This window comes from Ornithodoros turicata, unplaced genomic scaffold (assembly GCF_037126465.1).
Source record: "Ornithodoros turicata isolate Travis unplaced genomic scaffold, ASM3712646v1 ctg00000960.1, whole genome shotgun sequence".
NCBI classification, from domain to species: domain Eukaryota; kingdom Metazoa; phylum Arthropoda; class Arachnida; order Ixodida; family Argasidae; genus Ornithodoros; species Ornithodoros turicata.
Window position 1 is genome coordinate 390,526 of NW_026999428.1, and position 25,819 is coordinate 416,344.

Sequence of the window (25,819 nt, forward strand, 5' to 3'; positions counted from 1 at the left end):
CCCCTGATGTCACCTCTATGTAGACAAATGTTTCGACGAATTGCGAGAAATCTTTGAAATTGCTTGAACTGTGCGCTGCACTACGATGACCGCATACTCAACAAAGGGAATTGTGCTTCACTTTTACGGATTCTGATCCGGTGCTGGACAGCTGGTCTTCCGCTCGTACCAATTCCGCTTGCGCATACTATGCGTGAAAATCATTCCTTATTTCTTTTCTTTTTCTATGATAAATGACACAAATAGATGTTACCGAGGCACATGTTACCAACCAAACAGAGGAAAAACGATCCGAAACGCGCGTAGCCAAGTAGCGCAAACAAAGAGACATCCATACGCAAATATGGCTGCTTGAAGGACTAATCATAGAATACATTAAAAGAGGCGAGGATGATTGTGTGCGTTCAGGACCTTGGAAACAGGTGTTCGTTGCGGGGGGGGGGAATTTATTGGCAGAAAAAGGAAAAAGAAAGGGGATGTTACCATTGCCCTCTGAACAACAACAACAACTTTATTTTTGACCTTGGAGAGGGGGAGATTCATCGCCACATATACTTGAATATACATATACCACATATACCACCTCTGAATATCACCATCTTCTCAACTGATTTTCGTTGTTCTTTTCACAGCCTTCGGGTTGTAGGAGCATTGGATCTGTTCCTTATTTCGAGTCCATGCAAGCGGAATGTTGAGCACGCGAAGTATATGCAGAAGTATGCAGAGGAAATCCCCCCCACTCGCACACATTGGGGCTCCCAAGTGAAGCTCCCTCAAGAAACCGAGCGGAACAGTTTGGAACTTCTGATACGTCCTATGCGCAACGATTAGTGAAGGAGCTGTTTCTTCTGTATTTTTTCATAATTTTCTGTATCCCAGCTGTTTGTATCTTCTTTTGTTTGCTTGAAAGCTTTAGGGAATAGCAAGCCCACATCGTGGCTAACCTTTCCCTTCTTTTTACTTTGCATTAAACATATCCCCCCTCAAGGGACATGATCATGATGATGATGATGATGATGATCCTGGAGGCTATCCCCTTTGTATCCCCTTTGTATGAACAACAATAGATGATGACGATGAGATGGGGTGTTTCACCGCGGTGGTTTAGTACCCTAACCCATTGCACGTGGAACATTTTATAATGATGATGAAGGAAGGATGAAAATACGAGAAAGAATTAGAGCGTCTTGAGCAATCCTGTTGAAGACGGGAAGTCCATGACCAGGTGAAGGACCCTAGATGGAGCACAGGATCTTCATGGGGCAATGAATGCAGCTAAACTGAGTGGTCTGTTGCTGATAGGGGCAACCGCATCACACAGTATCCGTCTTTGCGGGCAGTAGAGTGCACATTCCATAAGAATGTGTTCACGGTTCACAACGACACCGCAGGTTGAGCAGAGGCTTGTGTTCCAGCATCTGATCATGCACTTGGTGAAAGCCACATTGAGGAGGAGTCGACGCAGGAGAGACCCCAAAGGAACAACAACAACTTTATTTTTGACCTTGGAGAGTGGTCAGGCAGGTGCATTCACCCACAAATATCCATTTACAAGCATCACCATAAGAAAAACAACACTACACGCGCTCTTTGATTTTCAATACGTGCATTCCGCAGCGGTAGGTAGATGATGCATGCTTTACGAGGCGAAAGGAATCAACTTAGTGCGCTAATATCGGCCTCTGTGCTTGTTTGCCACTGCTCATACCACGATATTCCTTGCCTGCGCGCAGACTTGTACGTATTTGGGGTATTGTATTTAAAATATCGTATTTTAAATACAATTTGCGGTATTTCGGTACTCTACTCGATACTTTTTGCGTTGTGCATTCGTACTCTATTTAAAATACATTTTATGGTATTTTCTACTCAATACTATAATTACATATTTTGGATCTCCCTCTCAAACTTTCTGTGCCTCGTCTTTCCATTATCTTGCTTGTTCAGTGGAAATTTCCTGAGTCCCTGGGACTTGACCCGGAGAGTGACTTTAGACCCGGACATTGGCCCTTCTTGGAAGTCTCCATTTAGAGATCTTGTCCCGTGTATACTAATCCTTGGTCAGTGAGGGTTCTATTATCTGTGCCCTGACGCGGTGACGGGGGTTGCCACCATGCAGGTATTATACCGGCACGGCCGCTTATTTGCTCGCTCTGCCGGTTGCCGGTAGGAAGGTGATACTGGCAACCTTTTGCCGGTATTTGTGGCTCAAGACCTTTCATAGGGGCTTTTCCCTTCAGCATTCCACTACAGCTTGAATAAATCTGGAGCACAGACCCAACTCCGCGCAGTCACTAGTTGTTTCATTAGTTACTCATTATTATTACTATTATTATTATTATTACACACAGGAACACGTTTCCTTCTATTGTCTTGAGCTCCTCTTCCGCCCCTCACCCACTTTCCTTTCCCGCGAGCCTTTCCTCCTTTCCCTCTATTTCACACCTCTTCCCCTCAGCCGGTATTTTTCACTACGAAAAGTGGCAACCCTAGGTGACGCCAAATTCTGACGCCGAGCAGGGACGTGCTAGAAGTTTGCTTTGTTCTGGGTCACATATCCAATCGAGTTCTGTGGTTTCTCTTAGTCATCTTTTTGCGACTTGTGTTAAGATGACTGACATCACACAGCGGCGGCTAGCTGGTAGTGCGCGGGGTTAAGGCGATTCATGTGACATAGCGGCGACTTAACGCATTGACCAGTGACCGGCGATTTTTTGCGTTCAAGGATAAATAGTAGTCTTAATCGTATTTCAAATACTTTCTGAAGTATTTTGTACTCAATCTTAATTACATTAATTTTTATGTATTTATACTCTATCTTAATCACATTCTAACGTTCGTATTTATTATCGTATCTACACAAATAAAACCGGAAACCGTTTTGGGGGATGTGGCGTTGCCCCCACCCCGACCCCACACACACCTCACGTCAGCATTCTCGACAGTTGCTTATTCAAAAGACGCTGAACTTGACAGTCGCATCCGGAAACGGGTCTATCAAATTGAATGTTCGGTATCCTTCATTGGTCTATTTCACAAATTTTCATGACTGGGAACTGCTTAGATATTACATAAACGAATTTTAAAGATCAGAGCCGCCTTCGCAGCCGCGGGGGCTCCAGCGGGACCGACATGAACGTGACGTATTTATCTAAGCGAACCAGGGGGCTGGCTGGGAGCAGTCGACCGTGGTGTTATTGGCTCCATGTTCGTCTGCTCCGCTTTCGAAAACTTGTGAATAATGGGAAATTCGCTGACATATCTTTCACGTCTGGAAGCTCCCAAGTGGCCATGTCAGGCGGTGCACCTTGTTACGGTCATGGTTATATCAAGACGCCCACAGCTAACCCAGAGGTGTTTCAGAAGCCAAAGGGTGGCGGGAAGATGGAATTTCCTGTGCAAACCCTGGCCTACGAGAAAAACTACGCGTCTGTTCTTCGCATTTTTCGGACAACGTCTTCAGGTCCACTGACAATAGGCGAATGCGCGTAGAGATTGCAGTGAAACAGAAAGAGTTCAAGTTGACGCCGTGCCGATACCAACTGAACAAAGGCAACTAGTGAGCATGTCATTGCCCGAGGTAAGTGACATTTCTTTTGCGGCCTCAGTGAGCTATGGTTTGAAGATATGGTGCTACGACGAGGCTTTCACGGAATTCGTGTGTGCCAGCTAGGATGTACGGCCCGACGTACGGCCCAACAAACTGAGCAGGGGCTCAGCCACAAACCATGCGAGGAAGATATATGGCTGTTCCAACCTTCGCACTCAGTAGATGGGTGGAAATCCAGCGAACCGGTAGAGACATAGGAAGCCGGAGTTGCCTCAGGACAGAAGCCGCCGATATTTCGAACAGAGACTGTTCTCCTTCTGGGCACCGTCCTCATCATTCGCATGGTATTTAAAGGGTTAGGTGTAACGTGTTTCAATGTGCATGCGAATTGTGGGTCAACAGCCCGGAGGGAAGAAAGGGTCCGTACAGGCTTCTACGGCCGGAGTGAATGGCTGCTTTGTTAGAGTGTGGAGGGGATTATGTGAATGAAGTGATCTAGGCTCCTGACCGGTTACAGAAAAATGGAAGGTTCACGAACACGTGGACAAAACGGGACAACAGGCAAGAATTGGCAAACGCAGCGAAAGATAAGGAGGTTAGTGGTTACGTGGGGAAAATCCCAGAACGAGCAAAGTTTTCCTTTTTTTTAAATATTTGTAATACAAAGTTGTGGCATGCAATAAAGAACGCAGAAAGCAGTGGCCATGTAGAATATAACAGATGATAATGGAAATAGAAGGGAAAAGCATATTTTATTTGTGAAGTGTTTCTAGGGTGCCTTGTGATTTGTTGATACCGGACGAATGAAGAGCGTTGAACTTGTATATGAGATAAGACTCCCTATCACGTCTGTCACGTGTGGATCTAAATCCGGTTTCTAGAAGATATAGTTTAATGTTGTCAAAATTGTGACCAGGAACGTTAAACTGTTCGGCGACTGCTTTTGGGAGTTTGTTGTACGTGTCTGTTCTGTGTCCGGTAAGGCGGTTGGTTCATTTGTTGGCCGGTTTCACCAATGTACTGCATAGAGCAGAAGCCGCATTCAATGCAGTATATGATATTGGAGCTTGTGTATGTGAATGCGTGGTTAACGGGGTGGGTGTAATTGCTCGCAGATGGAGTTAGCGTGTTGAACGTGCTTTCATGTTTTGCAGCGCGGGAGGTCGCAGGGTCGTGTTCCGGTGTACTGGGTGCTCGTTTTGTTGATTTTGACATAGACCAAGGAGTCTGCTAGGTTTTTTGCACGTCGGTATGTCACCTGTAGTGGATGGGTGAATATATTGCTAAGACAGTCACTGCTTTGGAGGAGGGGCTCGTGCTTCTGTAGGATGTTTGGAAGTGCGTTGGAATATGTTGTGATGAAACTTATTTAGCACGCGTCAGGATTTTTTCGGTTTTCCAGAACCTCGTTTCGATCGAGCGTGAGTGCCTTGCGACGGTAATTCGTTTAGGAGGGAGTCAGGACAGTCCCTTTCGGCAAGTATACTGCAGAGTTCGTCAAGCTTCTCGGCGTAATCTGTGTCGTTTGAACAAATTCTGCGCAGTCTTACACTCTGCCCATTAGGAATTCCAACCTTACAGTGACGGGGGTGGTGACTCTTGAAGTGAAGGTATTGTTGTTTGTCAGTTGGCTTTTTGTACAGGGTTGTGGTGAGGTTGCCGTTGTCTAGTGATATTGAGGTGTCGATGAAGTTGATTAAGTGAGTTGACTGTTGTGATGCGAACTTAATGTTGCTATGCGCGGTGTTAAGTAGGTCTACGAACTTTTGAAATTCATGTTCCCCGTGTTCCCGTATTATCAGTATATCATCGATGTATCGAAGGTACACGTCCTCGTATTCACGTACATCCCCTTACTCGTCCACGTGTTCGTGGACCTTCCATTTTTCTGTAACCGGTCAGGAGCCTAGATCCCTTCATTCATATAATCTCCTCCACACTCTAACAAAGCGGCCATTCACACAGGCCGTAGAAGCCTGTACGGACCCCTTCTTCCCTCCGGACTGTTGACCCACAATTCGCATGAACCTTTAAACACGTCACACCTAACCCTTTAAATGCCATACCAATGATTAGGAGGGTGCCCAGAAGCAGAACAGTCTCTGTTCGAAATATCGGCGGCTTCTGTCCTGAGGCAACTCCCTTCCTTCGCACTCAGTAGTACTGCATGACGCTTCTGCAGTTAAGATTTATGTGAAAAGTAATATGCTGTATGTGGGCGCTTGGAACACACCCACTGGTTCAAATCCTTGCAGAATAAGTTGATTAATTTCAGCTAGATGCATTTGATCTTATTTATCGAACAAAATCAGTTGATAAGATTAGGGGGAACTTTCTCTCACAATAAAAAGTGCTTCAAATTGAATGGGGTTCCATCTATGGCACAGAGCATAAATAGTACTACCTTATTAGCATGGAATAATATTTCTTCTTTAGAGCAATATTGGATTATCACTGCCGACTGCACAAACAGTAGACTGCATAAGACAACATCCCCGCTCTAGAATGTGACTCATCTAAACAGTATTATAGTGTCATTTTATCATGGATTGATGCCACATTACGATACAGTTACACATTTCCGAAACCCACAAATGGGGGGGGGGAATATGTTTATTAAGAAAAAGAAAGGAAAGGTCAGCCAGACGAAGGTCGGCTTGCTATTCCAAACAAAAAGGGAAGGGGAAGGAAAGAAAAATAACAAAAGAAAAGGGGAAGAAAGAAGGAGAAAAGGGGGAAGAAAAGAAAAATAAGAAAAGAAGAAAAGAAACGGGAAGAAAAGGGAAATGGGAACGGGAAATGTTTGCAACATTGCCTTGCAGGTACACAGACCCACTTCCTGATGCCAAATAGGGCAAGCCTCCCAACTTCTAGCACCCTCCAACATAGTCTCAGCCGTTCTTGGGGTATGCAGAGACGAGCACAGCTAAAAGTGTGCAGCTGGCATCCTTTGGCGATATCAGCTGTTCCACACCAGCACCTCGGGATGCTGATATAACAGCTGCGTCAACGAGGTAGGGTGAAGCATATGTTGTAGAAGTATGATTATTTGGCAATACTACTGCTGATGTTTGAAGGGAATTGAATTGAATTGAATTGAATCTCATATCTGAATACACTTTGTCTTTTGAGGAGTACAAAAAACAGTTACAGTAACAGCCTCGCGAAATATTGAGTGCATTTGATGTAGGACTTACTTCCCACTGTATGCCCATAAGCTATACAGATGCTCATCTACATTGTAGATTAAATCCAAAAGAATCCTTGTATCTCATGGCTGAGTTGAGACATGCGCCGTTGGAGATAAGGAGTGGCTATAGTAAAATTTAGAGTTTTATCACACAGAAATAAGATGCAATTGGCAATAGTCAAATAGCTACAGGTACATTATCTGACACAGCGATTCAGCGTAACCTCTCTGTATCCAACCATCCTATCTGCCGTATAGTAATATTTTGAGAGGTGACAAACTAGATTTTATTTCCTTCTCAAGTCTAACAAGACTACAGAACCCATGTTGAAGGGACCATCTTGCGCAACCGTAATACGCTCGTCATAATAACAACAAGAGGCACATGGCTGAAAGCAGCAACTGCCTGCAGTTGTGACATCAGAGTACATGGTCAAGCCAGCCCCGTGTAGAAAATATGTAACTGGGAAGCACCCTCCTGTGCTCTGCCATTCTATTTTAGGGCATGAATGTTGCAAAGGCGCTTCCCATGTTTGGCATATGAAAGTGTCTACCATGACGAAATCACATGCATTATTTAAAGGCACAAAGCAGCATTTCTTATTTCTCGCCGTGAATGACATGAGTGCTTTAATGTGGTACAACTTTGGACAGTATACAAGTCTCGTGCTCGTAACTGTTTCTATTTCCTACATGTAATTGAGACTTAAGCACACTGAGTGGCGAAACTTTGGTGCTGTCTTATGTGTATTTTGTTGAGGTGTTGTCATACTCTGCACAGGCCTTGTAATTATAATTCTCCCATCATATTTGTTTAAATACCTTGGTAATGATGAGGACCGTGCAGAGAAGGACAACAGTCAAAATATTGGTAGGTGTCCTTCAGAGGCACTTTCCTTCACATTTCCTAACCCATTCGTTTGATTTTTTACCAGTTTACATTTATGGGCAAATATGTCCAAAATGGCATCAGGGAGAAATTGTTTCATAAACTATTTGTTATTGTGGACATATTTTTTGTGAGTTAGCTGCTGTTGCATTTGCTTCTCACTTGTACTGCTGTTGCATTTCAGGGATGTGTTAGGTTTTTTTTTATAGTATCGTAGTACCTCAAGGCGCCCAATTGGGGCATTACATGAGGGGGTTAAGTGAAGATAGAAGCTTACACAAGTAGAAATATAAATAACACGGAAATATTAAATGCACAGGTAATTGGCTAGTTCTCGCTTGAATACAATGAAATAGTTAATTATGACAATGTTATCAGGAAGACAGTTCCACTCGTTGGATGTGCACGGGAAAAATAAAAGAGAAGATTGGTCAGTGTTGCATAGGAAACGATCAACCTTAAGAATGTGGTCATGTTTCGGCGATGTATAGGAAGCAGTTGTGATGAAGTTAGGTCGTAAAAATTGACCCTCCAAGTTGATCCTCCCCTGTGCACATCTGATGTCCGTGCACCTTGGACCTCTTGGCTAGGTTGCTGGCACTTGGTACATTAACCCATCCCACAAGCAAATGGGGACCCAGGGCCACAGGGACAAGTACAACAAACACACACAGCGTTCAACTAGCATCTTATTTATTTGGACAAACACCCCTAGTCCAAATAAATCTGTTACTAGTAGAACACTCTTTGTGCTTGTTGTCCTTGTCCCTCTCCATTCTCCAATATGGTAAGTCCAAACAGACATGCTCTATTGTTGCACTGTAAAGTTTTCAAGATAAAGCAAAATTTCAGTCATGCTTTGCTTATCCTTTTATTGTGCAGTTCAATATACATCTACAGGACATTACAGAGCCGAAACAAGACATGGACAGCAGGAATGAGACATTTGTCAATGTTATGCTACCTGACATGAGTTACAACTGGACCGAGCACAAAGATTTACTTGCAGCTTGTTGTACAACACTGGATTGCTGTGGAGCAAAGGGTGCAAATAGCAGCAATTTATATGAAAGAAAACTGCATAAAATGGAATAAGTGTGCGAACACATGTACACTCACATAATTTCCATGTCCTACAGGGACACAAACATGCACAACAAGACTATAGCAACTGCGTGACAGGATACAACAAAAACATATCTTTTATTTGAAGAAAAATTGAAAACATGCGCAAGATCTGGAAAATCTGGGATCCCTTCTACAAAAACTGAGAAGCTTATTTTACTTAGTTGCTAGTAAAGCAGATTGTCTTGTTTTGCGTGTTCGTGTCCCTTTCTCTTCCTGTTGGAGGATGCTCGCTCAGTACAAACTACTCCACTTCGCAAGTTTGCTCCAAATACAGGCAAGTAGCAAAACTCAGTGCTAACAGTATCTTGCACTGTAAAAAAAAAAAGTATCCGTAGTAAGGCAAGTTATAACATGTAAGTGGAATACGTTATCCCTCTGAATCTGTTCATATGGCGATTGAACGAGCAACAGCACATCCAGGTAGCCCCAGATCCAGATGGTGAATCATAGACAACTGCGGTGTCAATTAAAAAGGGTAAAAGCACTCAAATATACCTTTTGCCATGAAAGACAACCAAGCTAAACACAACACAGGATATAAACATGAAGCAACATATATACAAAGTATGCCACTAAAGTGTGTTTGGTGTGTGTGTGTGTCCCTTCTTATTTAAGTGAAGTCCCTTCTCAGTGTTCGTCCTGTACGGTTTACATCGTAGTCCAACGTGCCCAACAAGATGTTTCACGTAATACAATTAGTAAGGTGGGACTTGTTCAAATGAGATGCACCTATTGGCAGGCCTCTGCTCATGACCCGGTTTCTGTCGCCCTTCAGGACACCATTAATTCTGGATCACCATAGTGCCAGTCAGGATCATCATTGTGTTCATATAAAATGTGACAGTATTATACTTGCACTACAACATACGAAGGACAACGACTGTGTTTCGAATGCGAAGCGGGCACGCTTACGGTAGTAGAGAGACAGAGAGAGATCGGCAGCACTCTACGTAAACGATACGATAACTGAAGCTGTCAAATCAAATATTAACACGGACATCAAAGGAATCAGGTGGCATTATCGTTAAAGGGCTTACAAACTCTACCAAACTAGCCCGCCGACACGGTCGGCACGAAAGCGACCAAACTGCGATTTCAGCGCGTTGTCTGTGACACCTTTCGTACAGATGAATCCCAAAGGTCTGTACGGAACCAATTAGATTACGGTTACCTTGTCTTGGATCCACTCTGGATCGTTCTGTCCGAAGTCAGCACCAATTTCGTATTATTTTCGCATTTTAGGCTTCAGAACACGAAGCATGTGCAGACAGGAGGAAAGGTGTCGTGTGCTTTGTGATCAAAATGCCTACGCTTATACTGTCGTCGTCGTCTGAGTGAGAAAGAATCTGAACTGCCCCACAATAGTAGAAAGCAAGGAGTTGCGATATAGTAATTGGGCTTCGGCTTGAATTTCAGCATGGTACCTGTAGGAGGTGCCTGGGTTCGAATCCCGGTGCTGGCCGTGCTGGCTGGAGTTTTTTTTTCCTGGGTTTTCCCCACACACTTTCAGACATATGTCGACGCAGTTCCCTTAGAAGTCGACCCATGGCACACATTGGCCCCGGGCGTCAGCCGTGACGCTGCCAACCTATGTGAGCCGGACAACTGCGAGCCTCTTCACCGCCACCACCACCTGTATATGGTATCATATTCATTCCTGGAGAATTGAGTTAAGTCAAACTCCCCTTTCGAGATTTGTAGTTTACCTATAGTTTTTCTACAAAGGGACTGATAAGGAACAAGTTACTTACTCCCCTATGTGAGTTGTGATGGTCAGAGTCTACGGGAGCGTTTTGTAGAACACGGATATAGAGCAACTATCCATAGTAGAGTATCAATATACCGCGGTACATGACCGTACGTGTAATATTACTTGCAATTAACAACTTTATTCTAATGATGGGCAATGGAAATTTTTATTGCCAAGGGCATATTCCCAATTCTGATTCTATTATATGACCGTATCCTATCGCACAAGACACTATCATATCGTGGATATAGTAAGTATGGATGTATCATATAGTAATTATAAAATAGTTGTTGAGAAGAGCAACTTGAACTGTAGGGAGAGCCCCTTAATTGCCTGATGTGGTAGGGTGATCCCAGAAGAGACTATTAAATCAGTCGGTCCATGTAGAAGGATGAAATGGAAAACACGCGCGCAGGCTCCTGGGACACCTGACAGGTGATTCGGGACACGTCATCGTCGTCTCCAATTTCTTACACTCCCCAGGGGCGAAAGTAGAGAAGCTGAGATATCCCCGCTCACCCGAATGTCCGTCGCTTCCTTGCTGTACGTCGGTGAACACCGAGCCAGAGGCGGTCGTGAGTGGAGAACTGGATGACGGAAGCAGTATCACGTCTTCTATTGCTAGACTATTTGTGCAGAACTCTGAGCTGCTAGACGGCATTGGCGTTCTACATCGTGGCCGTGGTTTCTTCCCCTATAGCTCTCTACGTCATAGGCGCCGACTGCGGGGGGGGGGGGGGCCCTTGCCCCCCCCGGAACATGAACTAGTGGGGGCGCCGCCTCCCCCGGGAAGTCCCGCTAAGAGACTGACACCAACCTTTGGGGCTCGGCGCGCCCGGGTCAAAAGAGCGAAGAGTCACCAACCCCCAAAAATGCATCTTGCAATTTGTAAAATATGTATCCGCCCACCATACTCATTATCACAGTAGAAGGTGAGGCGAAGAAACACAGAGGATGACACAACACATATCATGAATTTCGCCCAAAGCAATCAGATCAATGAAACGAAGCAGTCGAAAAGGTACCAGCAGCTGCCAGTGAGGTGTAACGGTAGGATCTTCGGAACGCATACCCGTTGGGAACGGGTTCAACTCCCGCTGCTCCATTTCATTGACAATATTCATTATATTGCGCGCATTTCGGGTCAAACACCGAGGATTCAATGCATTTTGTTCCTTTTGCACTCAGTTTCCAAAGGCGTAATGCCTTCAGTTGTGCACATGTTCACTGTTTACGTTCTCTCTGTTTCTTCTTTGTTTTGTTTTTCTGTTCTTACTTCCTCTTATTTCTATACCAGTTCTGCATACATCATAGGATCAAGCCAGAGTGTGTGATTCTTCAGCTTTAGTTTTGTGTTTTTCATTTTTCTTTTCTTTTCTTTCCTTCTTTTTGTTTTCTTTTGCTTTCTTTTTTTTTGCCTTTTTTGTCTTCCCCCTTTCACTTTTTTTTTGAAATAACTAGCCATCCAACATCCATCTGGCTTACGTTTCCTTTCTTTTTTTTTTCTTAATAAACATATCCCCCCCCAGCCAGAGTACTTACTTCACGGTGCGCCCTTGCCCCCCCCCCCCCGGGAAAATGAAAACTCTCCGCCTCTGCTCTACGTCGTCATGCTCACTCCTTGATCTTCTGCTCTGACGCTTAAAGTACACGCCAGAGCACTTTCCTGGTGGCCTACGTTTTACTCGCTCGTCTTTGATGTCATAGTCTTCGTACTTATACGCTTTGCGAAGGTCATTTTGAAGAGTGTTCCGTGGTAGACCTCTAAGGCGACTGTAGAACCCTTGGCTAAACGAACTCTGAATCGGCCCTGAAGGCTGTGGTAGGAGACGCCTGATATTGCTAAGGTATTTCGTCTCTTGTGGTGGTGGCCCTCTGCGGAACATCGAGCGACGTGGTCAGGGGAAGAAGGCTCCGTGAAAACAACGCCGGTCAGCATCGTACGGATTTCCTAGAACGGATTCTGTAACGGGCACGGTCACGTTGGGCGCGTCGCCACCTTTCTCTCCAAGAACGACTACAGGTTTGACCATCTCTCCATCTCCTAAGCTGTGAATTACTCTCTGTAGCTTATTGCGAGCGATGGCCGTGTGATGAACGAAGACGTCCTCGTAATTGTTGTTCCTGTTGATGAATTCATAGCCGTCCTTAACGTTGAACCATTTGACAGTTCCGAGCACGTGCTCTGCGGGCACACGCTTCTTGATCCAGTAACTCATTCTATGTTTTTTCGGTGTCTCATGCTGGTCCCTTTGCTGTATCTCTGCCGAGGAGCCAGCAGGTACTGGGTACTGGGCTGAACAATCATGAACAATAGAGGCGCTGACTGCAGTGAAATGACTCTTTGGTATAGCGTCGGCGAATGGCATGAAGCAAGTGCCTTCACATTGAGTGTTTGAGATTGCGGGTATTTTCAGGGTTGAAGGGCGCGTTTCTTGATGGTTCTGGAAACACATCGATGATAAGTGCTTACTGGCATAGTGTGAACAGGAGAGTCGCTTGGCGGTGCAACAGTCTTTAGCAAGATGCCTTGGTTTGCTCCACTTGGAACAATAGCCCGCATGCCGTAATTTTGCAAGCTTTTGCTCCAGGGTCCAGGTGGTGACGCAGTTTGCGACGTAACGGCCCTTTGATTCACAAAGCAGACACGGAATGGATTTTGGCTCTCGAATTGTTGAGTGCGCAATGATGTCGAGAGCTGTGGCAGAAGCGATTTTAGAGGTATGGCCAGAGGAAAAAGAGTTTGCCTGCTGATATGAAGCTTCCTTTTTCCGTGACACCATTCGCTCACTGTGCTCTATTTCCCTCCGAAAGAAAGAAATTAGGGAGTCAAGTGTGCCGGTGTCGGCTGCCGGAGGAACTTCTTCTGAATCAGTCGCTACATGCCTCGCGTCAGTTCCAGTCTGAAACTTCCCGATAGTTGTTGCCCGTGACGCCGATAATACTCTAGCTCCTTATCTGCAGGGAGTTTTCATAGCAGTGCCGTCATCAGTACTATGCTATAAGCGCTCTCGGGAACTTATTAGCTCTTCAAATTTCGCATCCGTACTCTTACATTGTCATGAAGAACACGGAGGTTAGTCACATCGTCAGAGGATGTTACATGAGGGAGTTTTAAAAGTCCCATATGGTCTGCGATGAGTCGAACCCAATTCCCGCACTGTTGTTTTAAGACGGCTGATGGCTGCCGGATAATTGTCCACAGTTAAGTCGAGTCCCTTTATGGCCAGCTCAGCTTTTCCCTTTACAAGCGAACGCAGATATTGAAATTTTGTGATTACCGACAGAGACGAGTTCTCGTGCACACCGGAATGGAAATGAATCCCAGCACCATGTCCATGCTGATAACTCTCCCGTAAACGAGTCAATCTGAAGTTTGTGCAAGCGTGACGCGTTAGCGGAAGGACGTGGGGCTCGTGTGCCGTTAGAGGTGAATGGCCTGTCATGGGCGATTGAAGGCAACTGTACGATGCATTGCGAGAGATGTTGATTGGCACTGAATGTTCTCGAGCGATAGTTTCCAGATACTGATTGCATCCTTGCGCCTCTGTATCAATCTTTTGATTGTCGACAATAGCTGCTATTTCGCTGTCCATACCTAAGGCGGCCTTCGCGGTAAGGATAGACAGCTTCAATTCGACGTCTGGACGTGGAGGACTTTCAGCACTTTCCTTGCTTAATCTCTTGCACTTTCTTAATTTCCTTGCTTTCGTCAGGCAGCTTCGTAATTCGTGAACGAACCGGGACGCGTAGCTTTCGAAGGCGGTCCATCGTTGCAGAGTATTTCGCTGATGTTCCGGAAAAGACTTGGGTTCCTGTGAGAGAGTGGGTTCCAGGACCTACCTGGGCTCCCGGGTTTCGGCACCAAAAATCGTGTAGAGATTAACAACTTCAACTGAAGGGAGAGAAGTTTAATTGCCCGATATGGTCAAGATGATCGCAGAAGAGACTAGTAAATCAGTCGGCCGTCGTAGAAGAATGAAATAGAAAACACGCGCTCAGGCGCCAGGAACAAATGGCAGATGATCCGGGACACGTCATCGTCGACTCCAATTTTCTACAATAGTATTTAGCGTAATATATCATTGCCCAAATAAGATACCACTCCGTCAGATATAATACCCTATCGCACTATCCGTACCATCATCTACTATTAGTTCTTAGTCGCTCCGAGAGTTCCTTATCAACACTTCACATCACATCACTTCGCGTAGTCTCGTGCGGCTTGTTTGGAAGTTTGGAAATTTGTTTTATTTTTCTTACTTGAATATGCGTACAAACTCTTAGGTAGTGACTGCTAGGGAAGCCCGAGACCATATTTAACCATTATTTGACCATACTTAAAGCTTTGGTTTTCAATCGCAAATGGAATTTTTGCTTGCACTACTCTCACGCTTTTGTGATTCTCACCATCCCGCACAACAACCTCCATCGTAACGCATTCCTGTCCCGACTGCGCCTCTCATTCAACGGAAAGCAGCTCGATCACTCATCCGTATAACTCCTTGACTTGAAGGTCCTCGTCTTGTGTACGCGTCCTGGAGTCCGTAGCTGACCATGTAATAGAAGAGTAAGATTCGGAAGACACCGAAATAAAACTGCACGCGTGGGCTCAACACAATGATGACACATATCAACCGCATCTCGCTTTGTCTGCGTCAGATAAAGAGTACCGCCTCGTTATTGTGGTTACTCGTTATTGGCGTTCATGTCTAAGACAAGGCGAAGGCTGACACTTCCGCCCCTACGGAGAATGAGTCGAGGGGCAGCTCTTGTGTGTCCTTTCTCCATCTTATTATATGGTGGCGCAGCACATTCGTACAAGCGATGACATTTTGATTCATAGTACGAATAAATTAAATACAAAGGATATGCCGCATATATTTATTTTAATCGGGATTATCATTTGTCATTTATCCGGATTATTATCTGTCCCTACAGGCGTCATCTGCAGGGACAAACCAGCCACACTCTCTCACTCATCCTCCTTTCACTCTTACATTTGTGCTCACTCATACACACATTCATACGACGGGATCGACGCATGCGGTAACTGTTGAACATAAGAGAACTGATCATCATGGGCAGTGTCTTGTAGACTAGAGAGTTGTTCTTGTTCGGCAATTGTAGCGATTGGATGGCACGTTTCGATTCTGTGCTGGTTATCCAGACGGGCTTCTCTGTTGTGCTGATATATTTGAATGCCTTGTATATAGCGTAGAGCTCTGCGTTTTTTTTTTGTTTTTTTTTGTTTTTGAGGAGGTCCTGTGCGAGAGCCTGTAGCCTTCCGCGGAACACGCACAGTGTATCGCACTAGAGGATCCGGTGTCGGTGCATGTCCCGTCCGTACACATTTCCTCAGCCTCTGAGTAAAGGTCGTGAAGATAGGCCATTGTTGACATATTCAAAACAATGCCGGTGGATTTTTGTTTGTTTTTGATACCAGGAATATATAGTGCTGTTGGGACAGGCTGAAGTGTCCAAAGAGGAAAGGGTCGGTGCAAGTCCTTCATTCGATGTCTGGGAAGATTCTGAGCCGGGTCGTGAAAGCATGTGTGTAATGTTGAACGGAATCGTTGTTGAAGCTTGGATACTGCAGGATGAGAGCTATGTCCGGTGATCAGTCGAATGATGTGTTTGTGAGACTCTTGGTCACGGAGAATTTTTATTGGAGGTTTCCTAGCTTCTGCGAGGACCATATTTGTTCGCGTCAGTCCTGGTAGCCCAAGGACGGTGCGCTTACTTTGAGCGATGACAGACTGAAGCTCTTTCTCGTAAAAGGGCGAGAGATCATATATGTCGGGGCGGCTGAATGACAGAGCTTCTCTTATCTGGGAACTGTGAAGAATGCGAAGAGCTGTGGTGCTTCCTGATCGGTATCCTCCCAGTGCACGTATGGCATTAAGATATGGTTTGGTCCGAATACTTATACGTTCTATTTCGTCTGTCCAGGTTAGATTTCCATTAAGTTGTATGCCGAGGAATTTGGGTTTTGTTACACGCTTGACTGATTTCCCTTGAAGTGTTAACTTTGGGAGTTGTTCAGCAATGAATGGTAGGTACACTGTTTTCTCCGGAGATACAGCTGTCGGTCGGAGCTTGCTTTTCAAGTGACTTGCCTGTACACCACTTGCCCAGAAGCAGATTCCATCCGCATATACCGCGCAGTGTACCGTAGAGGCCAGTACCTTGATACCTGAACCATCTGGATGTTAAGGCTGAGACCCCCCCGAGGAACTCCCAGCGATGCCTGGTTGCGGTGAGAATCTCCGTTATAACTTCTCATCAGGGATAGGCAGTTACAATTAAAAACCTATTCAAATTACTAAATTCATTTATTTCAATTACGGTAACTAAAGTACTCTTCAATATATATTTACATATAATTACGTTTTCTATTTAAACACAGACATGGAAAACGTACTTATAATTATATTCAAATACCAGTTTTCGGCTATTTATTCTTGTAAATACATCATAAATACTCCTAGGTACAGTATACAGGGTGTCCACTGTGACTATAGAAGTAATTTTTGAAATTAGAAAAATCACATTTTCCCAGTTTTAACTAATGGCAATGTACCTTACGCCTAAAGACCCACTTCAAGATGGCTTTGTCAAGCTTCTTATTCAAGACTTAGCGCAATTGTGCCGTGTTGGCGCTAGCATGCGCATGCGACAAGCCATTTTATATGTCTATCGCTCGGATTTTCTTCACACTTTGTTGTCAATGCGCCATTAAACTCCCAATCATCATCATGATTATTTTCTTCACAGCATTTACGGTAGCAATTACGGTATTTCAATATTCGCGATGTATTAATTTTCGCGAATTGCGCGGCCGCTAAAAAATCGCGAAAAATCGTACTCGCGAACGCAGCTTGACGTTTATCCCGCGAAAGGAAACACTGCCCCGGAACCGCGAAATTAAATACTCGCGAATATTTGCGCAAATATATGAATGCGTGATTCGCTTAAATTAATACATCGCGAATAAAAATACGTTTACAGTACCGTATTTATATTTCGCATTTAAATACTCATGTTGAAAAGTATTTATGAAGAGTATTTAAATACCCCTTTCAGTGAAGTACTTTATATTGCATTTAGATCCTCAAAAATGTATTTATGCCCATTCCTGGTTCTCATCAAGCTTGCTCTCCCGGTGAGGTAGTTCTCAATCCATCGGATGGTTTTGCCATCGACTCCCAGCTCCAGTAGGGCTGCGAGTATGTGCCCTTGGATGGCTGGATGGCCTTGGAAGGCCCTCCGAATATCTGTTAAACGGCTATTACAATACGCTTATTGGCTGTTGCTTGTTGAACGTATGTGACTAAGACTGTCACGCAACCCATTGTGCACCGCCCTCGACGAAATCCAGCTAGTTGTTCTCTTAAGCATTTGTTTCCTTCAAGGTTACATTTGAGTCGGGTATTAATGATACGTTCCATATAATGATACGTTCTTAAACAACTGCTGAGGCATATGGGGCGATAGGATTCTTCAGACTGTAGCTGACGATGCTAGGCCACGCCCCTCGTGACCCGGCAAGCTGATCGGCACGCGTCATCATTCTGCCACCCGCGTTTATTCTAGTCGCGCTCTTGCCCAGTAAACTGGCTATTCTTCCTGCTGCCTGTCCTCGACTCCTTTCTTCACGTCGCGACAACTGCTGACCCGGACGCGTATTTCCAAACCCGCTCCTGTACAACAGATCGCCACCGCCGCCTCCAGTTACGCGCCGGCGGCGGTGTACTGCGTATTCCGGCGGCGGCAAAAAACCCTGAAATGTCATGGCGGCCGCTGTATTTGTGTTCGGAGCGTGTTACTGGACGGCTAATGAGTGGGAAGTAAATGATAGATGTGTTTAGGTGTCTTTGGATGACGATAAGCAATGTACAAGTTCTTCGAACATTTATGTGCCTTGCTTTTGAGAACGTGAGACCACGGATAGTCAACGTTTTTAGTGATAGTGACGTTGTGCTGCTGCTTCGTGTCTCCGGTTTGCGATGGCATGAATGCCCATTGTCGTTCACATTATTTTGAGAAACATAACGTGAACAGTGAAAAACCGAATTTAGGTTAAAGCTTTGTTGTGTTTAAGCACCTTCGATGGACTGTGTAGCAATAAGTGTGTGCGTGTGTCAATCGCGTCGTAACGTTCTTTACTGCAATTATTTATAGTGACCACTCTCTGTGAGGTTGATGAGGAACGTTGGAATTCAATTATTAAAGAAATAAACCGTCGTCGAATTATGACGTGGTCATGGCGTACCTGCAAAAACAGCAAGACTAAAGTCTGTACGTAAAAGGCGAAAGATCAGTTACATCAGATTTTTCCTTTTTTCTGCCAATAAATTCCCCCCCCCGCCCCTCTGTACGTAGTGACGTAAACACAACAGTGAAGTGTGTACGGATACGTTTCGAAGAGCCTGCAGATTACCTTTAGTGCCCTGATATACACAAAACACAATTTGGTTACATGACCAGGAAGCGGGGCAAACGGTCGCAATTGCTGAAGTTCATCAGATAAATCAGAAGCAAATATTAAACAAAAAATGAGCGTGTGCACCACACTTTTGTAATGCAGCATGCAACTTTTTCGTGTGCACATTGACATTGCACGTTGGCAGCACAATATGTAAAATACCCATTTACACTGAAGCGCAGTATCTACTAGACAAGTTAGAAGTTAGTGTTGGTAATCTGAGACCTGTACTTATATTTGATTACCTCAGTTTGGTAAATGCCTAATATTAGCATCGGACACTGGACAACGTTTTATATTCACGCTTGCTCGTGCAACAATGGCCTACTCTCATTAGATGTCCTGAAGCTCCCTGGCAAGACAATTTGCTGAAAGCCATAATGCTGTACAAATTCATCACGGTCCCTTTGTGGCCTTTTACAACAGCCAAGACATGACTTTTGGCATGGCATGTAGTAGTAAGTACTGGACTCTCATGGTGCACAACGCCCAACTGGCCTGAACACGATTTAATTGGCAATTAGAGCTAATTGGGACCCCCCACATTAATCAGCACCCTCCAGGGAGCCACCACACTAATTGGGGAAAGTCTAACTCGTGTCCAGACCAGCTGAGCGTTGTGCACCATGAGAGTCCATAAAAAATAAAAAAATAGATAGAAATAGAGTGGAGAGAAGGAGTTTAATTGAAGATCAACGGCGCCATCTTGAAGAAAGCGGTCCGGAAAGGCCGCTGACCGTCGCTGGGTGACGGAGCACAGAAGCAGGTTGCAAAGCATCGCAGCTATGACCACCAGTTCCGGACATCCTGTGACGTCAGCTGTGACGTCATCACGGCATGTCTGGGCAAGTTAGGACAGCTCTGGACATGCAAGGAGAAAAACACTCGTAATACAGAGGCTGGGAAAGCAAGAGTACGCAAACCATCAATAGCTAACAACAAAAAAAATTAGTTACACAACAAATGAGCCCACCAGAACAGGAGCGCAGAACCATGCGACTGCTCCATCCGAGAGGCAGGCAGAAACTGACTCGTAATGGTTTTTGTCCTGTATAAACCCCGCAGCTGCACCCCCTAGCGGTTACTTTCTCAACTAATCTCACAACAAAATTATTAAGAATCACGCCAGCGCTACTCCCGGTCCCAAGGCAGAAGATGATAGAAAATGGCGGGAATGCCCGGACAACAGCAACCAGCACTGGCACGAAAATCGCAGACAAAGCGGGAACAAAGTTGGCGAAATCATTAGTTACACAACAAATCACCTCACCACAGTAGGAGCGCAGACCGATGCGACTGCTCTCGTCGACAGCCAGGGATCAAGTGACGACGGAGCGAACGACCGCACGTCTTCTCCCAACGAGAGCCAGAGGTGGACTGACGTAAGCGCCACTCTACGGGTGCTACGCATGCGCGCGCTCGTAGCGCCCTCTGCGCGCTCCTACCGCCACCTGCGAGAGGCTAAGAGAGAAGAGCATTCCTGCGCCCCCTGCTGGCCGTTCTCATTGGTCGTGAGGCTAAGTGAGAAGAGCATTCCTGCGCCCCCTGCTGGCAGTTCTCATTGGTCCAGACATCATCCTATTGTCTCAGGGCTACACTGTTTTTTTTTTCCACTAATGCTCCTTTGGTCAATCTGCAGTGAAGCCACGGTATGACGTCATCATGCACCTGCGTGGCTCAAGGACGCGTGCGCTCTAGCAGGGGACCTATTATTTATTGAATCACTATCCCAAGATTATTTCCTTTATTCTTCTATAACCATTGCATAGGAAACTATTGCAGAAGAGCACCATGCATGAAAACTGATCGTAGGAATTCCAAAGTCTTACTAAATGAGACTTGCAAAAGAACAAAACATCCTAACATGTAACTCCATCAACGGCTAATAAGAGGACTAGGCACTCAACAAATCAACGCGCGCAGAACTCAGGGCAGCACTATCGTCAAGACGACAATGTTCCTTGTCAAAAAAAGACAAAATACAAAGCGTTAACAAAGGAAAGCACGCATATCGGGGCATGTCAGGACACGTCAGGACAAATTCGCACGACTGTTGGGCAACAGAGGAAAACGAACACTTGAACAGAGTGAAAAAGGCACTCACCATCATTTTTCCCGTTCACAGCATTCCCTCATTGTAAATCCGCTCGTCACAAAATCCACCTGCATCGTCGAACACCATTCACCAGTGACGAACCATACATCCACACCCCATCAGAGGCAGACAGAACCCCACCTAAGCTACGCTCTTCCACTGACGGCCAACGCCAGGATCATAATTACCGTGTCTACACCCGTCAGTGTCCAAGAGAGAAGTGAATCCTTGCGCCCCCTGCAGGCCAGCCTCATTGGTCGTGTCGGCATCCTATTGTCTCAGGGCTACACAGTTTTTTTTCCACTAATGCTCCTCTAGACAAGGTCAACCTGAAACAATAGTCTCTCGGTATGCGGTCATCATGCAGGTGCGTGGCTCAAGGACGCGTACGCTCTAGACAGGGCACCTGTTATTTATTGAATCACTATCCCTAGATTATTTCCTTTATTCTACTATAATGATTGCGTAGGGAACTATTGCAGAAGAGCACCATAGAAAAGAGGAGATTATAGCATTTCATTCCCAAAGTCTTACTGTACAGGGAAAAAATGGTGCAGCAAGACATGCTCATCCCACCCGAGAGCCAGGTAGATAATTGAATAATGATGCTTTGTTCCTCCTGAATAAAGTCACACACCTGTCCCCCTCGCGGTTACTCTCTGAACTAAATGAATCGCAAAAGTATTAAGAATAGCACTATTCCCATTCAAGGCAGCACTATCGTCAAGAATATTGCTTGTACAAAAAGAAAAAAACTACATGTAGAAGGAAAGCATGTCAGAACAAGCCCAGGCATGTCAGCGCATGTTTGTCAGACAACAAGGGGGAAAAAGCGAAAAGGAACAAAGAAGGAAACCAGCATCAAACTATTTCCAAGCACACGCACTCCTCTTGTTCAAAAACAGTGCTCATCATAAATCTGTCCAGGGGAATACACACCATTTTGCTACACTTTTTTCAGTAACAGTCAACGCATTGCTACAGACTGCGTGACATCATCACATCCTGTCTGAAGAAGACACCGGCAAAGACTCCTATTAATTATTGAATCGCAAGATTATTTCCTTTGTCCTACTCTGAATGACATTGATTCTCTCATTAAAATTCAACAAAAAAGCACCCTGCATATTAACGATTTTCACCCCAAAGGCTCATCATGGTCATTAGAATTACAGTAAACTACCACTGCTCTTTTAAAATAATAAGTGAGACCACTCAACATCACCTCCAGTTCCATTCGCGCACGCCAAAGCACAAGACAGAACGCCTTTACGGGAACATGATGGCATTCTTACCATATTAATGATTTTATACCTTGCATTGCAGTTTAGAAACACTACTACAAAACTATAATTTTAGAAGCTCATTAAAATTCTACTTTCTATGGAAACTATAATTGCCCTATTACTTGAATCGCTATTAATGAAGCGCTCCAATTTTTTCTCTCTTCCCATTTCAGCCTTGTCATGCAGTGAAGCAGACTCACATACAAAATCATTAATTTACACTGAGGGTGCCGTGAATTCAGGAATTCCTATCCTGTGCTCAAATGCAAGCATTTCTTCACGGATACCTTTAACAGCTGACTTCCTCAACATACCGAGCTCCTAACAACATCTAACAGACAATCAGAGAAACCCTCTTCTCAGCTGCACCATGCGACTTTCTTCTGCGTAAAATCGGTGATTTGGGGAAGAGAGCAGCGAAAAATTGCGCGCACTTGTGCTTGACTTAAAAAACCTGAAGCATATGCCAATAAACCAAGAAAAAGACACTCATGTCTGGTATCTGATAGTGCCACATACACAGACGCATTGTCGCAAAGAAAGCACAGGACAGGGATACACAAATTTCCTTAGGTGAGCAGGGAAAAGGCTTAAGACCTCAGGAATAATAGCAGAGTCACTGGACATCGCTACGCGGCTAACACAAATAACAAGATAATAGCGGCGGGTAAAATTGCAACACTGCTAAACAAGACCCAACATGCCATCATGACGTCGCAAACCAGGAAAAAGAAGCACGCGCGCACACACAGCAGCTCAGGAATGCACAAGGAGAGGTGCTTTATAGGAATTTCTACTCCACACACTCAGATACCAGCATTTCTGCACAAATACCTATAACGGCTGACTTCCTCAACATATCGAGGAAAGCGAATACTGACACTCAACATATAACAAAAAACAAACAAATTCCATTCTCATGAACTCTCCTCTGCCGAGCGGCTTTCTCCTGCTCTACCTGGATGCTGGCTGTTTCCCCTCATCTACATTCTGAGTAAAAGCAGTGAAAGGAGAAAAGAACCGCGAAAAACTACACGCTTTTGTGCTCCAATAGCTGTAACTGCAAGAAACCGTAGCACACGCCAATAAACTGAGAAAAAGACACCCATTTCTGCCACCAGATAATTCTTGCATAATGCCACATACACAGCCGCATTACCCTTGCGTAAAGAAAGCACAGGGCAGGGATACACAAATTTCCTTAGGTGAGCAGGGAAAAGGCTTAAGACCTCAGGTAACCTCACATCGCCACGCGGCTAGCACAACATGACACCAACAACATACTAGCAGCGGGAAGAATTGCAACACTGCTAAACAAGTCCAGACATGCCACGAGAACGTCACAAATCAGGAAAAAAGCACACGCACGCACGCACGCACAGAGTACAACGCATTAAACACGCGGTGCGCTCAGGAATAATCGTAGCGTTACCGCACGTCGCTACAAAGCTCAACGTCTAACCCAAGACGACAGCAACAAGATATTAGCGAAGAGTAAAAATTGCAACACTACTGAACAAGTCCAGACATGCGACATCGCATACAAAACACTGCTCATCGGGGAAAAGGCCTAAGCCTGCGGCGGATCATCATAGAGCATACACAACTTCATTTTTCTATTTTGCGTAAACTAAACGCGGTCTGCTTGGAAAACGACGTACAAATTTTCTTAGGGAGCAGAGAAATATAGAAATTTCTACTCCGTGCTCAGATACCAGCATTTCTGCTCAAAAACCTTCAAAATTAAGCACTGCTTACTTCGTCAAGATATCGAACACCCTACAAAATCAAACAAACAACCCCACTTCCACTGGTAGAACACTATTCAGCTTTTACGCAGGAGGCTTTCTTCTACATAAAAAGTAGAGAAAATAAGAAAAGAGCAGCGAAATATTGCACGCACTTTTGCTCGCATAGCTATAAGAGAAAAAAATAAATAAAAGAACGACGCACACGCTAATAAACTGTGACAAAGACACCCATTTCTGCTATCAGATAATTATTGCATAATGCTAAATACTCATTTGCATTGGCCCTGCGTGAAGAAAGCACAGGACAGGGATACACAATCTATCTTAAGCGAGCACGGAAAGTCACTTCTACTCGAACAGCTTAATACCATAAAGTCTGAATTTTTGCAAAGAAAATAAAGCCTGAACAGCGCTACGAAGGTGACAGACACATACTAACAAACAAACAAACACTTCTTCGAGTCTGTACTATCTTTTAAAAAATAACGAAAGCACACATTAAAAAAATCAAATCGGCTAGGCAGCCTACCAGACGTTGTGCCTTAAAGTTGGCTGCACGCAATGCGCGGAAGCATGCTGTGAAGCCTACTTGCGGTTTTGCTGGATGCACATGAAGTCCGATTCCAATTGGAAATCGCGCTAAGGACGTGCCAAACGTGGAATTTTCGCAAGATTAATCCCAATACCTGGAATTCTGTTCAATTTAGCGGGAATGCTGGCGCTTGTGCTCCATTATTCGAAATTTTCGAATATTCGAATTTCTCGATTATCAAATTTTCGAATACGAATAGGGTTGGAATATCAACAATATTCGAACAATATTCGAAATTTCGAATATTCGCACACCTCTAGTGAATACTGACACTCAACGATATATAACAAAAAACAAACAAATTCCATTCTCATGAACTCTCCTCTACCGAGCGGCTTTCTCCTGCTCTACCTGGATGCTGACTTTTTCCCCCCTCACCTACATTCTGAGTAAAAGCAGTGACAGAAGAAAAGAACCGCGAAAAATTACACGCATTTGTGTCACAGGACAGGGATACACAAATTTGCTTAAGTGAGCAGGGAAAAGGCTTAAGTCGTACCGCTCAGGAATAATCGGAGAATCACCGCTAATCGCTACGCGGCTAGCGCTTGAACAGCGCTACGAACGCGACAGATACATACTAACTAACTAACAAACAAACAAACAAACACTTCTATTCATTTCTATTGATAAAGGCGTAAACCACACTACAAGAACAAAGCACGCTGCTTCAGGAAAGCGTATCAAATGCATCGCAACAGGACCGGCTCTCATAAAATAGCCTGCCCAAAACGAAGACTTCACCAGGTTCGCGAGGTAATTCCATTAAAAACGCTCTCGGTCTATCCTACAGATAGCAATGCAAGCGCTGCTACCCTTATTTTTTAAGCCACTATTCCACGCAATAGTACATAAATGTATCACTCGTGTCACATGAACAGGCACACACAAAGAACTTACTAGTCAAGTGGGATCCCTGGTTCAGGAAAGCGCGCGCGCCCGCGCGCACACATACGCAGACGCACACTCACATTTTCACACTCACAAACACAAAGTCTATTCTCACAACCACATAAATCCATATTATTCCTCAGGTCAATAATTATCCTACCATCGTCAAAAGATGGCTCACTCTTGTATGCGATCGCAAAGCGATAGGT

General features: G+C 44.7%; 1 protein-coding gene and 1 long non-coding RNA gene across 2 annotated transcripts; both read right to left on the reverse strand.

Moving 5' to 3' along the window:
- Positions 1 to 12,405: 12,405 nt before the first annotated feature.
- LOC135375959 (Y-box factor homolog) lies at positions 12,406 to 12,726 on the reverse strand. The gene has a single exon (XM_064608589.1). It carries the CDS (start codon positions 12,724 to 12,726, stop codon positions 12,406 to 12,408), a length of 321 nt encoding a protein of 106 aa, XP_064464659.1.
- A 6,931-nt stretch (positions 12,727 to 19,657) lies between these two features.
- On the reverse strand, positions 19,658 to 25,607 carry LOC135375967 (uncharacterized). The gene is made up of 2 exons (XR_010417458.1): positions 20,266 to 25,607; positions 19,658 to 19,856 (listed from the first exon to the last, which is right to left on the reverse strand). It is a non-coding gene; the product is annotated as an uncharacterized LOC135375967 (long non-coding RNA).
- Between the last annotated feature and the right edge of the window lie 212 nt (positions 25,608 to 25,819).

Bases quoted from the DNA above. Each gene is read 5' to 3' on its own strand.
- LOC135375959 (XM_064608589.1), bottom strand. From the start codon at position 12,726: ATGAGTTACTGGATCAAGAAGCGTGTGCCCGCAGAGCACGTGCTCGGA.